The sequence below is a fragment of the Rhincodon typus genome, chromosome 18, assembly GCF_021869965.1.
Source record: "Rhincodon typus isolate 14 chromosome 18, sRhiTyp1.1, whole genome shotgun sequence".
Taxonomy (NCBI): Eukaryota; Metazoa; Chordata; class Chondrichthyes; order Orectolobiformes; family Rhincodontidae; genus Rhincodon; species Rhincodon typus.
The window spans coordinates 18,870,579-18,888,381 of record NC_063349.1 but is presented as its reverse complement, the minus strand read 5'-3'; the positions used below and the strand labels follow the sequence as shown (position 1 = coordinate 18,888,381).

At 39.7% G+C, this 17,803-nt stretch overlaps 1 protein-coding gene across 1 annotated transcript in view; it reads left to right on the top strand.

The window, feature by feature from the left end:
• Nucleotides 1–17,481, top strand: part of LOC125485401 (ninjurin-2-like) — a 194,029-nt gene extending 176,548 nt beyond the window's left edge. The window contains exons 3-4 of the mRNA XM_048608018.1: nucleotides 15,698–15,929; nucleotides 16,586–17,481. Coding sequence (XP_048463975.1) covers nucleotides 15,698–15,929; nucleotides 16,586–16,722 — 369 coding nt within the window. The 3' untranslated portion in view covers nucleotides 16,723–17,481. The remainder of the gene's footprint in view (nucleotides 1–15,697; nucleotides 15,930–16,585) is intronic.
• The last annotated feature ends 322 nt before the right edge of the window (nucleotides 17,482–17,803 follow it).

Below are 17,803 nucleotides of genomic sequence, written 5' to 3'. Positions count from 1 at the left end.
ATCCACAGTGTGTTAATGGTTACAGTAGAACCAATTTAAGATGTTCAGTTCAGCTTGTTACAAGACTCATTTATGCTTGTCAGAGGCGACATGCACAGCAATCTTTTCTCTGCAAACAAAGGTATATTTTCAAGCCTTGCAACTCATTGCCTTACCTTGGAGTTTTTAATTTCCCTTTTGTATTCTAAATGGAGATGTTTTATCCATTTAGTATCAACTTGTCAACTAATCGGTATTTTTTTTCTGTAGAGTAAGTTATTGTGGTCATTTGAAGTTTGGCATTTTTGTTTGTGCTGATGAGTACAAGATGAAAAACATGGACACCTCATCTGCCTTTTCAGCTGTATTTATGATAAGTTGATGTTGTTGTGCTGATTTGTCATTACATTATTTGTGTATGACACACATTTGACAAATACCATGTACATTTTGCACCAAACAAAAAGGTTTTGCTGAAGAAACATGATGTTGCATAATTTTTAACAGACTGTTAAGGGATGAGATGTCTATTTATTCTTTTTAATTCAAGAATTGTTCCCGTCTGCCCAGTTTAGACTATGATTCACAATTGTTTTGGGGTTAACAGCTTGGATGGGTGGTAGCATGCCTCCAAGTTCCAACTTAGGATGCCTTCAAAATATTTCTCATGAACGTGGCAGTGTTTGAACTAAATGAGATCCAGGTCTGACAATTTGTGCACTGGATCTCAAAAGCAAGCAAGAATGTCTGAATAATTAATATATAAATACTACATGTAAGCTGACATGTGTTTTTTATCTTCATTATCTTAAGTAACCAACATGAAATTATAGAGCAATATGTGCAGTGAATAATTTAAGACTCTCGGCCAATTTTTGTGTCTCAATGGGGCCCAGGGTCTGGTTAGGAAATGTGACATCTTAATTTTTCTGATTGTAATAATCAATTTCCTTTGTATTTCAGACCCTGCACTATTTCTGTGCTGTCTTTTGCAGATTGGAAAGGCTTCAGGTGCAAAATGCACATGCATATCATCTGATGTTGGGGTTGCCATTGTGAGAGCGTCAGGAAATATCACTTTCTTTTCCCTCACCATTCTCATGTGTTGGAAAAAGTTTTTACAAGCTCTTAATAAAGCACAGTAGGGCTTGAGAGTTCATGACTGTTGGGGAAAGCTTGCTGAAGAATCAAGAACATCAGATCAATGTTAAATCTTTACATAATTTCAGATGTCAGTATTACATGCGATGTTGTAATGTGGATTTGTTTTAATTCTAATGATTCATTTTTAAGGGTTGAGATGCATTAGATTATTTTTTCCATTGGAAAAACATGCTCTAATGCAATAAAATTGTAGGAAAAAAACCCGTTGGGAAATGTACTGTCAAATTTTGAATTGTGATTTAGATAGCAGAAGATCTTTAGCTTTGAAAAAAAAAAGCAATGTTGTTGGAAGTAACAAAATGATTAAGCATCTGATCCACAAAGCAGGTGCTTTGTTTTGAAATGAAAATGAAACACCATTTTAAGCTTAAAATCAAAGCAATCTAGTTTTCAATTTAATCAACTGAAAATTATTCACAAGCTGAGCTTGTTATGAATGCTTGTTTGAGTTTTGAAAGCTCTGAAACTACTCATCACTGTAAGAGGTAGCACTGAAATTTTGCTTGACAGTTTTAAAAGGCTATTTTAGGATCATTTGACTTTGATATGGTAAACAGATGATGTTTGTTTTTACTTAAGAGGTTTACGATTGCAAATGACATTTATAAATGAGTATTTTTCAGAATGAGATAATTTGACTAACAGCCAGGGAGTTAATGGACTAACTGTCTTGGACTGCAGAGGCACAGACCCCTGACCGAGATCCCCCAAGTGACACCTGACTGTGGCCGATGACCTTGACTGGTAAGAGAACTGGAGCTTGACTCACTGTGTGGGACTACCTGACTGATGAATACCTTCATAGACTTCATTGATAGCTACACCCTTAGAGTTGAGCTATATGGCTGCCTGCTTGCTGCACATGCAGTGTGTTTGCCTGGTATGCTGATGTGACATGGGGCAAGAGTAAGATTGATGTAGCAATGTGACGTGCAGCCAGATGAGCACCCCTAGTCTGAGGACTGCAACAAGGCCAACTGCCTGTTAAGTGATAGCATTAATTTACATGGCATGGCCTAGCAAAGTAACAATGCTGTAAGCAAGGAAGTGCTAAGTGAGTGAGCACTAAGACAGCAAATGATCAACCCTGAGATGCATCGTCTTTCAGTGTGGGTGTGTCTCCATGTGCATAAAATATCTCCACTACAGCTATTTAATGCTCCCAGAGCACATTACCAGTGCATATTATCAGGATGATCATGATGGTTTGGCAGATGCAGATGCAAACGCCCATGGAGGGGGAGTGCAATTGGCTGGTGCTGAGATGTTCTTAGCTGGTGATAAACATGGAGGTAATTTGGAGAAAGTGGCAAACTGAATCTGCTAGGTACATGCTGTAGTTTCCTTGTCGAGTTTTCTTGACATCTAGACAGTTTGGCAAGTTTTGTAAGATAGGAGTCTTAATATTAATGAGGTGAGTTGTAGCGTTAACAAGGCACTTGTTCAATAATGACAATCGATTGGCATCTAGTCACTGCCTACTGAGAATCTTGCCATGCCACTTGTGAAGAGCATAAAAGATGAATCAAGATGATGTTGATGTCAAATGGGCCTGAATGCAGTTGTTTCCTGATTCTGTCACACAACTTGCCATAGCCCATGTCGCTCAGACCCCTATATGATTCCGCCCTATGCGTTAACTCATCATTACATGATCACCACACATCAAACTGGCAAATCAATTTTCTTTGCTTCTCGCTTTTTAAACAAGTTTCAGCCTGCAATGACTTTTATTTTCAGTTGTAGACTTACTTTTACACAATTGAGGAATTTCCCTGCAGTAAGCCTCACAGTGCCAGGGACCAGGGTCTGATTGGGTGATTGTCTGTCTGGAGTTTGCACGTTCTCCCCATGTCTGTGTGGGTTTCCTCTGGGTGTTCTAGTTTCCTCCCGCAGTCCAAAGATATTCAGGTTAGGTGGATTGGCCATGCTAAATTTCCCATAGTGTCCAGGGATGTGCAGGCTAGGTGGGTTAGCCCTGAGAAATGCGGGGTTACAAGGAAGGGCAGGGGGTGTGTCTTGGAGTGATGATTTTTGGAGGATCGGAGTGGACTCGATGAACAAATTGACCTGCTTCCACACTGAGTCCTTTATAAAACAGAGCCAGGGGACTGTGGTGGTGCAGTAGTAGTGTCCCTGCAGCTGGCCTAATAGTTCCCTGATGCAATTCCCCCCGCTCCCAAGTTGTGTAACAATGCCCCTGGACAGGTTGATTAGAATATTAATAAAGCAGACACAGCCCTCTCCACCTCTATTTTGATTTAACCCCCTTCTCTCTTTACTTTGATGGCGTGCGTTGCCCATAATGGGCTTTGAGTTTGAATATTGAATTGGCTACATGGGTGCTTTTACTAGTTGGAGATAGTAGTAAAACAAGAAAAAACAAAGTCACAGTGATTTTGGTGGTGGAAAGGTCACTCAGTTGTGAGTTTTAAAAAAAAAACAGACCCAGACTGCAATTTGTGGTTCTGGTTATTTTATTTGAATAGCACCTATGTTGCAGTGACAGTGTCTGTATCTCTGGACCAGGAGATCCATGTTCAAGTCCTACCTGCTGTAAAGGTGTGTAATAACATCTCTGAACAGGTTGATTTCAAAAATGTATAAAGCAGACCCACACTGCTCCTGGGCCTGACTGGGCTGGGTATAAACAGGTCCCGGCAGCAGGCTGTGGAGAGAGTCATAGCTGCCAACTGTCTACCCCTATTCCATGGTTATGTTTGAGCCAGAATGTCATTGGACAAGGAGCACGCTGTGTCCATCAGTGCTCTTGATGCTTTTGGAAAGAGGGGGGCACTGCATGGAATGTAATTGTTTACCTCTCCCTCCAACTCCATTTTGATTTAGTTCCCTCCCTCTGTCCCTATACCCTCCCTCACTTTATGATGTTAACATTGCCCATAATAGGCTTTGCTTGTAAATATCTAATTGACTGCATGGATGTTTTGAAAATAAAAAACAAAAGAAAAATTATGGTGATTTGGTGGTGTGAAAGTTGCTTAGTTTTGTGTGTTAACATTCTGGGTATAAAGAGCACAGACTGCTCTTACTGGTGGTGTTTAATAGTTCAAAGCAAAAAAAAGTAATGCTGATCTGGTGATGGGAAAGTTGTTTGTTTGTGTGTGATATCACTTTTAGGTATAAAGAGAATGAGGCAGACCCCCTAAGGTGTAGTGGTAATGTTCTTACCCTTGAACAAGGAGGCATGGGTTCAAGTCCCACCTGTTCCTGAGATGTGCAATAACATTTCTGAACAGGTTGATTAAAAAATATATGAAGTATACCCCTTGAATTTGTAGTGGAAATGCCATTTTGTTGTGTGTGATAACACTTCTGCATTTGAGAGAAAAAAACAGACCCCTATGAGAGAGGCAACATATTTTTCTTTGTCTGTGTTTGGCTCTGTATAAGGGTGAGTTTATAAGGAGATTAGAAGCTTTAATTTGAGGGAGGTGATGGGCTAGTGGTATTATCACTGGACTTCCAGATACCCAGGTAACGTTCTGGTGGAAAACAATTCAAATCCCACCATGGCAGATGGTGGAATTTGAGTTCAATAAAAATCTGTAATTAAAAGTCTATTGATGACCATGAATTCATTGTTTGGGGGTATGGGGGTGCATGGAAACTGAACCTTTAGGGAAGGAAACTGCTATCGTTACCTGGTCTGGCCTACACGTGACTTCAGACCCACAGCAATGTCATTGACTCTGAACTGCTGCTTCCCACTCTCCCTCAGTTTTGATGGTTAGCAATGCCTGTACCGGGCTTTGTATGTAACTATCTAACTGGCTGCTTGGGTCAATTACTGGTGGTGGTCAGTAATTGGAAGAAAACTGTCATGGTGATTTGGTGGTGGGAAAACAGTTTGGTTGTGTGTTTAAAGCAAAAAAAAAGTATAAAGCAGAGCCCTCCCATCTCCAATTTGATTCAGTCCCAACCCCTTCTCCCTACCTCTCTCTCACCTTTGATAGTTTGCATTGGCCTTAATCGGCTTTGCATGTAAATTATTCTGGGGTTTACTGGGGGTGGGTAATAGATGAAGAAAAAAATACCATGGTGGTTTGGTGAAGAGGATAAAAGCATTCAAATGTGTGTAATGACACTTCTAGATATTAAAAAAAAGAAAAAAGAAAGAAGATCCATTGATGGGTCTCCAGAACTGTCTTTTATACAGGACTTGCATATGTATGCATGAGTAATTTTTGATGTTCAACAATACGTGATGTTCCTTTCCTGTTGGGCTTCCTAAGTTATTACAGAGTCCATTACTCATTGCTGAGTTTTGCCTGCAATTTGTTTTAATTTTTCTGTTTAATATTGCATAACTTATTTGCCATAATGTGCTTAGAGAAAAATAATACCAAATACATTTCAAGTATACTCTAGAGTCTCTTCTGTGATTGTAAATAGCAAGCATGATCGGATAAAATTTGATGCTATTAACTGAAAGACAGTACATTGCACATTAAAGGGCATAAACTATCTGTGGAAAGGAAGCAGCAAGGTGGTGAACGTGCATCTGACATTATGATGCCTTTGTGGAGTCGTACTAGTCAAATCTCAGAAACATTACATCAGTTGAGATACAAAAATCCATTTAATTAAAAATATTAATTGTTTGAGAAATGTATTAGTCGAAACAATACAATTTGGTTGGATTACGAATGAATTATGGACATGTTTTGGACCCTACTTCATTGCAGTTGTTTGGATAAAGCCCTGATTCAGTGTACCCTTGCAGGAAGACAAACTGTTGAGAAAATACCCAAAGGAAGATTATACAAAGCTTTTAAGACTTTAAGAGATTATACTTTGAGTGGCTATAGATGAATTTTGAGTTGGACTGAAATGCTAGAGATAAAGGACAAGGTCTTAAATTACCCTTTTTTCTGACTTTGTTATATTTCACATGCCTGTCTGAGTTTGTGGTTTTGGCATGACTCCAGCAAAGCTGTTCTGTCTTCAAATCCAAGTAGCAAGCAATGTTAAGATGAATAGCCCTAAATAGCTTGGGATTGGGATCTTGATTGTCAACTGGGGCAGAGGCTGGTAATGCCAAATTGCTCTTCTAACTTACTTTGATTTTGTCCTTGACTCATTTAAAAATGCCAACCTAAAACAGGAAGACTAAATTAGAATATTTAATTAATTGTAAGATCATGTACCTTTTAAAAAAATTCTAAGCTATAATTACACTCTGAAAAAATGAGATCTCATACATAAAATTAAATTCAAGGATTAGCAAAATTGGCTGTAAAAATTAATTTACCTTTGAATTCCCAAGCCATGTTTTTCTGGTATGATTAGTCAGTAATTAGTGAGTTACATACAACACTCTTAAATTGGTTTCACTGTTGAGTCTCCTGATGAGATATTTTGCTAGCGTGAGTTGTAGGGAGCAGGAAAGAAAGAACAGCAATTTCTATATTTTTAACTGCTGAAGTTCTTATCCGATTTATTCCATAATTGCAAAGTTGAATGCCAAGGCCATTGTTATTTTTATCACCCTATTTCATGTAATAACATCTATTCCTCAATGATCCCAACAAATTAAAATTTACAAAGTGGGGTCATGAAAAAACATCATTTTTCGAAAGTCTCTCTACAACTATTGGTGTTACATTAATCGTGGAGGATTAGTGCTTCTGTTATCACCATCGACTCTCCTGATATGTGAACTAATACATTTTGCAATCATATCAATTGTTCTGAATTTTTTACATTGATTAATTTGCTTCTGATTATCCTCGGTTGATGCTGAGATTTAAATATGATTGTGGCTTTGGCCCTGATGAGCTAAAATGAAAGCACTCGATACCAAGTCTTAACTTGTTTCATCTAAATGGAACTGACAGACATGGGTTTAGCAAAGGATTTGTGCAATTATGCCTATAATGTAATTTATAAGGTAGTGTAATACATGATTTTCTTTGTTTTTGATGTAACCAGTGCCATCTAGTGGAACTGCTGGAAATCCCTTTCTGCTAAGACACACTAGCAAGTAATATTGGCTAGATGAGGCCTGGATTATATCAGACAGCACACATAACTTTTGGACGACAATCTACTTAAAAAGAATTCTCGTCCTTATCATATTCCTCAATATGGTCGCAAATTGCATGAATCAGCTCGGGAGTCGGGATTGACATGCGAAGAACCTCTGTTCCCCCAATCAGATGTCATTTTCATCTCTGACTTCTTTGGTATGAACTTTTCTAGTGTATCAATCATTACTGAAACTGTATACATCCCCAGATTGATTTGTCTGCCGAGATGGAAGAAAAGGCGAATATGGCATGGATGATGAAGTGACTGGTTGGAAGAAAAGGAAGACATTAATTTCTTTCAGGGATGACAATGGCTGAAAACTAAAAGGTCTGAAGATGGTTTGTGACAAGGAATTACATTCACATTATATTTCAAAGCAGCAAAATCACTGCAGCACAAGGGGTTGTTAAATTTTAGCACTTTTTATGTTTGGCGATATGCATTTTTTTCTAGGCAACTTTAAATGGGTGGCATTTTAGAAGAACTCTGAGAAAAATGCAGATGGATCATTGTTGAATTCTAAGTCTAATAGCCCCCTGACCTAGCCAAGTTGTTGACTTTCCACTTACCATATTATAAAGGACCTGAATACGAACAATGTCAAAGTATAACTGATACTGGAGAAGGGGTTGGGGAGAGAGCAGGGTAGAGAATAGGTGAAAGGAAAAGAAAGAAAAACAGATGAGGAGACTGCTTAGACTTAAAAATTCAATTAATGAAGTGCACAGTTTTAAAAGATGCATTATTCAAGGAATGAATGGGCATAAAGAGCATCCAACCCATCCCATTATCCTCAAATTGATCTTAAGGCTGTAGCGGTAACAGTCAGATGCAGATGGTCCACCAGAGAGGGAAGATGAAGGAGCTACTGAATAATGTGACCATGGATGAGGCCAGGAAGGCATGCCACATGTGGAAATTATTGCTGTTAGCTATTGCCTCGCCATAGATTCCCAATATAGATGGGATCCATTTTCATCAGTATTGCAGAGTGTCTACATGTGGAAGGGTCAGTTAGCTCAGTTGGTTTTGGTGCAGAGTGATGCCAACAGCACAGGTTCAATTCCTGCACCAGCTGTTTCCATGAAGGACTTTCCTTTTCCCTAAGACCATATGAACAGGATAGACCGTTAGGCTCTTTGAGCCTGCTCTACCATTCAAAAGGATCATGTCTGATCTGACATCAAGTCCAATTTCCTGTGTTTTCGCCTTGACCCTTGATTATCTACTGATCAAGAATCTATCTCAGCCTTAAATATACACGACTCTGCTCCCACAGGTCTCTGTGGCAAGAAGTTCCATGGACTTTCAACCCTTTGAGAGAAGAAATTCCTCCTCATCTCAGTCTTAATTTGATACCCCTTTATTCTGAGACTATGCCCTATAGACCTAGACCTCCGAGAGGGGAAACATCCTCGTAGCATTTACCCTGTTAAGCCCTTAGGAATCCTCCATGTTTTAATGAGATCACGCCTCTTTTTTATGCCAATGACTAGTATCCCAACTGGTTTAAATTATAATCCCTCCATTTTGAGGATCATCCTAGTGAACCGCTGAATCTCTGAACTGCCTCCAATAGTGTCTTTCCTTAAATAAGGGGACCAAAACTGCACACAGTAGTCCAGATGTCTCACCAGCAACCTATACAGTTGGAGTGAGACTTCCCAACTCTTATATTCCAACTCCCTGAAAAAGAGCCAACATCCCATTAGCTTTCTTGATTATCTGCAGCACCTGTGTGCTAGCTTTCTGTATTTTTTTGCACCAGTAGCCCCGCATCCCTTTGTGTTGCAGCTTTCAGCAGTTTTATTTTTCAATTTGAATAATACTGTTCTTTGGTTTTCCCACTTTATACTCCATTTTCAACTTGTTACCCACTTACATAACCTGTCAAAATCTCTCTGTAAACTGTTTGTGTCCCTGTTGCACTTACCTTTCCTCCTATTCCACCTCAACCTCTCCTCACCTGAAGCGTGGTGCACCTTAGGTTAAACCTCCACCAGTTGTCTCTGTCTGATGAGAGAGCAGCCCTATGGTCCTCTGGCACTGTAGTGACTTTAGCCTTACCTTTATAGGTGGAGCAGGAGAGATTTACCTGGTTAGCTATGGTGGGAAGGGCGATAGCAGCTCTCCACCAAGCTCAGAGCCATCATGGTAAATTGTAGCATACTGACTGAGACTCAGAGAAAGAAGAACACTCATTAAACTCATTAAACATTAACTCCTTAAACACTCATTTTGCTCACAATATCCTCAGCAAATGATACACACATAAATTATCCTCAGAGTAAATCTCCTTTACTCAGATTGATAATCCTGAAGGGAGGATAGACTGATTGCTTATGTTCCTTATGTTAAAAAAATTATTGACAGTAGCTGCTGGATCTTCTTTCTTTGTTGCCACTGGCCTCTTGTTTTTCCTTCCTGAATGTCCCATCATCCAGTTTGGCTGCTCCAGCACCTCCAAACATGGAGTCCCTTGTTATATCCTTTTTTTTATTCACTCATGGTCATGGGCATTGCTGGCCCTTGAGAAGATGTTGGTGAGCTGCCTATGATGCTGCAGTCACAGATTCTGTATCTGGAGTAGTTGTGTGATTAGGAGAGTGGGAACCTACAACTCGAGTAGCTGAAGCAGCCAGCATGAGAGAGATGAGAATTGATAATTGGATGAACAAACTCTGTCTCTCTCATGCTAGTTGCTTCTCCAAACATGGCTGTGCAGTTAGTTTCCACTCTTGCAACAGAAATACATTTTTAAAAAACCCTAGTGTGTGGGTTGTGACAGATGTATAAAATGGCAGACTTCCAAAATATAAGCATTGGAAATACACCAAATAGCAGAAATTTATCATCTCTGTGCTTCTCATTCATCTTTTTCAAATTTGTTCTTGAAATGTGAAGTTTGCTGGCAAAATCAGCATTTATTGCCCATTCCTTAATTGCTGTGCACACATGGTGGTGAGTTGTCTTCTTAAACTGGTGTATTCAGTGTTGTGAAGGTAGATTCACAGTGCTGTCCAGGGAATTCCAGGATATTGACCCAGTGAAGGAATTGTAAAATACTTTGAAGTCAGGATGATCTCTGACTTGGTATTGAACTTGCAGGTGGCGGTCTTCCCATCTGTCTGCTTTCCTCGTTCTTCTAGTTGGTAGAGGTTGTAGGTTTGGAAAATATTGTTGAAGGAGCCTTGTGGTATTGCCGAAGTATCCGTTGTAAGTGGCTCATTCTGTTACCACTGTGGTGGAGGGAGTGAATATTTAACATGGTGGATGGGATGCTGATCAAGTGAGCTGCTTTATTTCAATTAGTATTGAGCTTCTTGAATGTTAGAACTACAGTCATCCAGACAAGTTGAGATTACTCCATTGCTCTGTTGATGGTTTCCTGTAGATAGTGGAATGGCTTTGAGAGTTGAGTTACTTGTTGCAGATTTCCTAGCCCCTTGCCTGCTTTTATAGCTGCAGTACTTATATGGCTGGTACAATTAAGTTTTTGGCTAATGGCAATTTCCAAGATGATGGTGAGCAATTCAGCTGTCAATGCTGATAGATGTTAAGAAGAGATGGTTAAATTCTCCCTTGGTGTACATAGTTATTGTTTGACATTTATGTATGCAACATCACATGCCCCTTAGCTGTCCAATCTTCAGTGTTGTCCAGGTTTCTTCAGTACCTGCATGGTTGCAAATGGTACTGAATACGATAGAATCACCATTGAATATCCCCACTTCTTATGTTGGAGGGAAGGTCATTGGTGAAGCAGTTGAAGATGATTAGCTGAAAAATCCTATCCTGAAGAACTCCTGCAGTGATCTCCTGGGGCTAAGATAATTGATTGCCAACAACCACAACAGCCTTACCTTATACTAGGTATGGTTTCAACAAGTGGAGAGTTTTCCACCTGACTTCCATTGACTTCAATTTTACTGAGGCTCCTTGTTGTGAGACACAAATGCTGTCTTTAGGTCAAGGGTTGGCAGTCTCACCTCACTTCTGGAATTCAGCCATTCTGTCCATGTTTGGACCAAGTTTTCAATGTGTCTGGGGTTCAATAGGCCTTGCAGAACCCAATTTGAGCATCAGGGAGTAGGTTAATGCTGAATAAATTTTTCTTGGAAGCTCTATGAATGGCACCTTTCATCATTTTGCTGATACTAACACTAGACAAAGGGGGTGGCATTTGGGCAGGTTGGATTTGTCCTTTTTTGTGGACAGAATGTAGCTGGACAGTTTCCTACATTGTAGATGCCAGTGCTTCAGTAACATTTGCTTTGGATTAGCTTGAAGAAAAAATGTGAATTGTTATCATGTTATGTGAATACTGTGATTCCTCTCTAGAACCAGAAAGCATTCACATTTGACTCTTTACCTAAGCTGTGTTCGCCTATGCTCAGCCAAGAAAAAATAAGGACCACCATTGCCAGCTTCTGGGTCAAACAGTCAAAAATCATCCATGTTTCAACTCCCACATGCTGTCCAACAACTCCTGCTCAAATGTAAATGTCTGAACATCACATGAAGAGAAATCTGAGCTTGGTTGTGAGGTCTTTCTCAAAAATTGATTGAGAGCACACAGTATCCACCTTTATACATTGTCATAACACTAAAAGGCTTTCATGCCTATGGATTATAGCTAAAGTTACCTCAGCACATAGGATCAAGGTCATATGTGAACAACACAACTCTTGTGCAGGGCATTGAAAAATACCAACCATTGTGGAAATGTATGTAGCAAAAGAGCAATCACCTACAGGAGTGAAGTGGGTGAACTTCTTGAAAAAAATGATGCAGACAAAGGATGTACTTCAACTGCAAATGAAAATATTTTGCAATTTCTGCCTTGCAGGAAAATAATATTTTGAATTTGGACATGTGAGCTGACTTTACTTGAATATCTCCAGCTGCCTGTAGACTTTCACCATCCCATACATGGTATCATACATCAAACTATATTGACATGCTAAAATATTTTATAATTTCAGTTAAAATATAAGCAAGAGAATAGGAAAGCACCACATGCATTTTTCTTTGCTTTTTTTAAAATAGCGCCTTATACATTGCAGAAAAAAAGACAAAATTCTACTCTCAAATATAAAAAATACTGGGTTTCAATGTGGTTTCTAAAATAAAATCAACGTGGTTAAAATGTCAGGTAGAATCCAATGAAATGTTGCATTCAATTCAAATGAATGCTGACTAAATTACTGTGCATTCCAGTGTATTATGTTTTTAGTTTTGATTTCCAGCAGATTTTTTCTTTAAACATCAGCTTTGAGTTATTTTAAATTAGCTGATTGTTACATTCTTGATGTAGCACTTCACTTGAAAGAAGCTGATTAACCGTGCCCATTGAACAATAGACTCAGATACACTAGCAGAATTTTATAGGGATCTGAGCGATGTAGACGATAGTGAAATGCGTAGCAGAATTAAACGAGAAGTCTGGCAAGGTCCAACTTGATGTTGAGAGCAACCTGTGTTATCTTTTATGCTTTTCACAAGCAACATGGTAAGATTCTTGCTCAGCAATGGCCAGTTGCCCATTGATAGCGATCATTGCTTGTTAAATGCCTTGTTGATGGCAAAACTCACCTCATTAATATTCAGTCTCTTATCTTACAAAACAAGTTAGATGTTGAGAAAACTTGACACGGAAATCAGAGTGGGTACATTTGAGCTCACTGCTTACTTCAAAGGAGATTCACTTAACAGCTCCTCATGACTATCGAGGCACCTCTTCAGTACACTGGCAGTCCACTGGGGAAGCACAGATTTGCATTACAGGCTGTAACTGCAACCAATGCCCCTTCTAATTTTCTTTCTGATGTGTGGACATCCAAGGTCTATGCACAGCATCGAATTAAGAATCCAGAAGTCCATGTATCAACTTTAGAGAATGTTAGAGAAACTTGGAGTGGCTGCGTAGCTTACAGGGAACATTGTTTGTGACTAATATGCAAAGACTAGCAAGGGCACTTTGCATGCATCCAGCTCAAGGACTGGACAAGATTACATACCTGAGCTGCTCACTTGCTCTTATAGCACCTACTTATATTCTCACAGCATTAATGTGTTGTATTGCCTCGCTATGCCATGCTAGTTAGTGCATTGCCACCAGCTAGAGCCAAAGCCTGCCGCTACTGCTATCTTGAAATGTTTTTAAGGCAAACATACAGACAGGTTGCTTTCCACAAGGGAATGCCTCTTGCTGTATGGCACACCAGGACTTCAATCTAAACCATACAGCATGTGTCATCTACCTGTGAGGTGAACAAACTTAACAGTAATTCAACCAAAAGGCCATGTCAGAAGTTGGGTCAGTTTTAGTCCTCAGTCCAGTCAAAGTGGTGGGGGCAGGGGGTGGGGCTACTCTCAGTATCAGTCAGGAGGACCTGGTACAGTCAATAAGGGGCACAGTCCAAGAGCTTCACCATCATCAGTTGATCACTTGGGATACTTGGGGATCTCCCAAGTACAGTCTGGGCTGTTTAGTGATCAGTTGTGTAGGGACAGCACAAGTGGTCAGCTGAATTGCATATCGTTAGTTGGGGAGCTGAAAACACAGTGGCCAGGGGTCTGGTCAGTCATGGCTGGGGGCTGTTTGTCAAAGATTTTCACAGGTCTGGGGAGATCACAGTTCTCAGTGTCCATCCATCTGTCTGTCTATCATGAGGGTTTGAGGGGTTCAGTCATTAAGGGCAGTTGGGGAATCACTGCCAGAAGGGCTGTTGGAGTCAAAACTGCAGGGAGGAAAGCAGAGACATTAGTAGAGGTAGGGATAAGAATGGTGACAGAGAGGGAAACTTGAGGCGAAGTGGGGTGAGTATGTAGAACAGCATTGGAAGTGTGGCAGGCCACACTTGCACTGACTAGCATTGTAACTTGCACAAGAGAAACATAGAGGAGTAAGGTGGGTATGATCAAGGTGGGTATGATCAAGATGTAATATCAGGTTTCAGGGGTCAACATTGGTAATTGTAAGCGAAGAACAATGTGGTGAGTTTCCACATGGAGGGATGGGTTACAATAGGTTGTCAAGATAATGACAGGAAACAGGGGGCATGGATAATTTGGGGTGTATCTGATGACCAGGTGGAGCTCAGTGCTGACAGCGTTCACTGCAAAGGCATTTATTCATTTCTATCACCTATCTTTCTCTATATGCAGTGCTGCTGGAAAACATTTGAGGGGTGAAGCACAGGATTCATGTTTGCTGGATGCTAGGACACTAGCAACAAATATATGGCACAGCCATTTGCAGTCGTTTCATTATGCTTTTATGCATACAGAGTGAGAGTGTTCAGGGGTCAGACGCTGGACAATAATAACTTGCTATATGCCACTGATGCTTGTAAATTGAACTTGGACGTCTCAATAATTTGGAAGTTAGCAGCAATGATGCTACAAAAGGGGGACCGCAATCCGTTCAACTTCCAAGGGTACCATGTGATTCACATAACATTGCTTCCTCGTCTATCATGTAAGATGGTCTGTACTGAAAGCAGTGTTATTGGAGCTGCACTCATCCAGGCAAGTAGGGAGTATTCCATCACACTCCTGACTTGTACTAGTAAATGATGGACAGACTGTGGGGAGTCAGGATGTAAGTTATTTGCCACAGTATTCCTAGCCCCTGACCTGCTCTTATAGCCACTATATTTATTCAGTGAGTCCAGTTGAGTTTCTGGTCAATAGTAACCCCAGGAAGTTGATAGTGGGGGATTCAATAGGTTACACCATTGAATCTGAAGGGGTGGTGGTTAGATTGTCTCTTATTGGAGATAGTATCCAGGCACCCATCCCTGAAAAAGGCTACTATTTAAAAGACTTCAGTAGGTGGTGGAAGGAGACACTGAAGGAGTCATATTCCTGAGGGGTTCCATAAGTTGTGAAGCCTCAAGTGCTAAGAAGAGCCACATAACTGTTCATGCATCCTATTTGTCCTGCCAAACTGGACTGATGCATTCTACTTATCATGACTTTATGTTTTGCTGTTTAACCAGTATTTGTTATATCCCATCATAAACATATTAAAATTCAACATCCTACCATATTGGGTTGATTAATTGGAAAATGATAACTCTCAAGGAACTTTCTAAATTTAATTCAGAGTATCTTTTAAAGATTAAAATTCTTACATTTCCTTTGTGTTGTAACCATTCTGTCTATAATAACCCACAATGTAATTCTGGTTTTCTTTGACATGCCGGTTGCTATGATGCTTAATGGTAGGTTGGACCTAGCAGGTGACCGCTAGGCTTGATTTTGGCTGGAGCTGGGAGCATTAAAGAAAATTAATGTTGAAAAAGGTTTGAAATAGGCATGGGTAAAAGATGCATCTTTCCTGTATCAGTCCTTACTCCCAATGACACAATTTCTAGCCCTGAAGAACAATTGGTGTGTGGACCAATTTCTCGGCTAGAGAGTCATGCTGGTCACTGAGCTTTTCATTATTTAAAAAGATTTTATAACAACATTTATTCTTATTTATGTTCTGTAGGGTGAAAATACTGTCACAAGACAAATGTCTTCACTCAACTTCAACGGCTACGCCACATTAAAAAGCGTGGCAGAGTGCATGTTGGATGTTACCTTACTCATGTCTAATACAACACAACTGGTTGGAGTTCTCGAACAAGGGCCTGAATTTAAGTATTACATTCCTCTTATTATCCTGATTAGTCTCTCTCTTGCACTTCAGATTGTGATTTTTTTCCTGCTCGTTTTTAGTGGTAAGTAAATCTATTTCTTTCATTTACTTCTATATATTGAAAGCTGATAACCTCTTTAAAGAACTGGCTGTTTACCAAACCTGACTATGCAAAGATCCTGCAAGGTTATTATTAAAGATAGGGTTGTCAACTGCATGGCAGTTTAGCAATTACGTAATACAGAACCATAGCCCTAGAATTTGTTTTAGGTCTGATTTTACTTGTCAGAGCATATCAACTGGCTATTTATTTTTGTGCCACAAATTAAATTCACTTCAAATCACTGTACGCAAATTAAAATGAGAAAAGGACTGACTAAATGTACACTCAATCATTACTTTCAAAAAAAGAGAGTGCTGACAAGCTTTCACCTATTGAATACAATGAACAGTGGACCCTTTTGATGGTGATGTCTATGGAATTTGGAAGCCATAAGTCTGTTTGTAATGAGGACAAGTGAAGCCTTTCACAGTTTAATTAGTGATAGATCCATAAATAGGTTTTGTTTGTTCCTGAACTAATATATTGTAGTAAAGGTTTGGCGAATCAGAAATGGTGTTTTACTTCATGAGTTGTGTATATATAGGTAAACATATGTAGTATGTGCAATGTCATGGAAACAGTTGGTGCTTTTGATTGATATTGATTAATATCTATTGCTGCTAATTTTTGTACAGCAAAAACCAATGTGAATGAAGTTGACAACCAGCAAACGTTGAGCAAGTGCAACAAAATTACCATTATCCTCGTGGGGGCCATTCTTCTTATAAACGTAGTCATCACTTCACTTGATACACAGAAGATAAATTCTTGACGATCACAGGAATCCCAACTCCTACATCGTGCAGGTGAACCTAAGGTGCAGCAGAATCTGCAAGATCATAGCAGCATTCCAACCTAACTCTTCCAGATTTTGTCTGTTGTTTTGTAATTCACTTTTCAACAATAAATTTTGAATTTTATTTGGCTATGTTCAATTTTGGACTTAGTTTATGAGATTAAGATACACAGCTAATTAACATGCAATGACCAGTATACCATTAGAGCAAATACTCATGATCTTAAGCTTTGTGATTTAACATCACACCAGCACTGTATTAGTATTTATTAATCCCAAAGCTTCCCTTGTAATAGGTATAGGGATAATGGAGTTTCATTGCTTGAAATTGACATTTGCTTTGTTCACACTGATCTTTTGAAATCAGGGTATGTATTTTTCCATTCAGCTTGCTTACTGTTAACAGTTTTTGCTCATGTTATTGATAAGCAGTAAAGTAATTGAGTAAAATTGAAATATGCATGAGTGTTTTGCAGCGCAATATAAAGCAAGGTGTAATGTTAAAAGGCAACTAAGATGTTCTACACCTACCCAGATGTGGTTAGAATGAATGTGGATAAGGGTTAAACGAACATCCGAACTGCTAATCAGATTTTACTTGCGTCTCATATATGATCTCACAACGTCTGTTTATTTGTAAATAAATTTCTGCCTTTACCTATTGTTCTGGACAATGGACAAAGAAATTTCACAGTCAAACATACGAAAGTCTGATTGTAACTTGGACAACACAGTATGGAGCTGGAGGAACACAGCAGGCCAGACAGCATCAGAGGAGCAGGAACGTTGATGTTTCGGGTCAGGACCCTTCTTCAGAAATGGGGAGGGGGAAGGGAGCTCAAATAAATAGAGGAGTGGGGCTGGGGAAGGTAGGTGGGATGGTGATAGGTGAATGCAGGAAGGGAGTGGTGGGAATTAGTCAGTGGGATGGGTGGGGTGGATAGGTGGGAGAGAAGATGTCAGGTCAAGGAGGCGGGGATGAGAGGGAGGCTTGGACATAGGATGAGGCCGGGGGTAGGGAGATTTTAAAACTGGTGAATTCCATGTTTAGGCCATC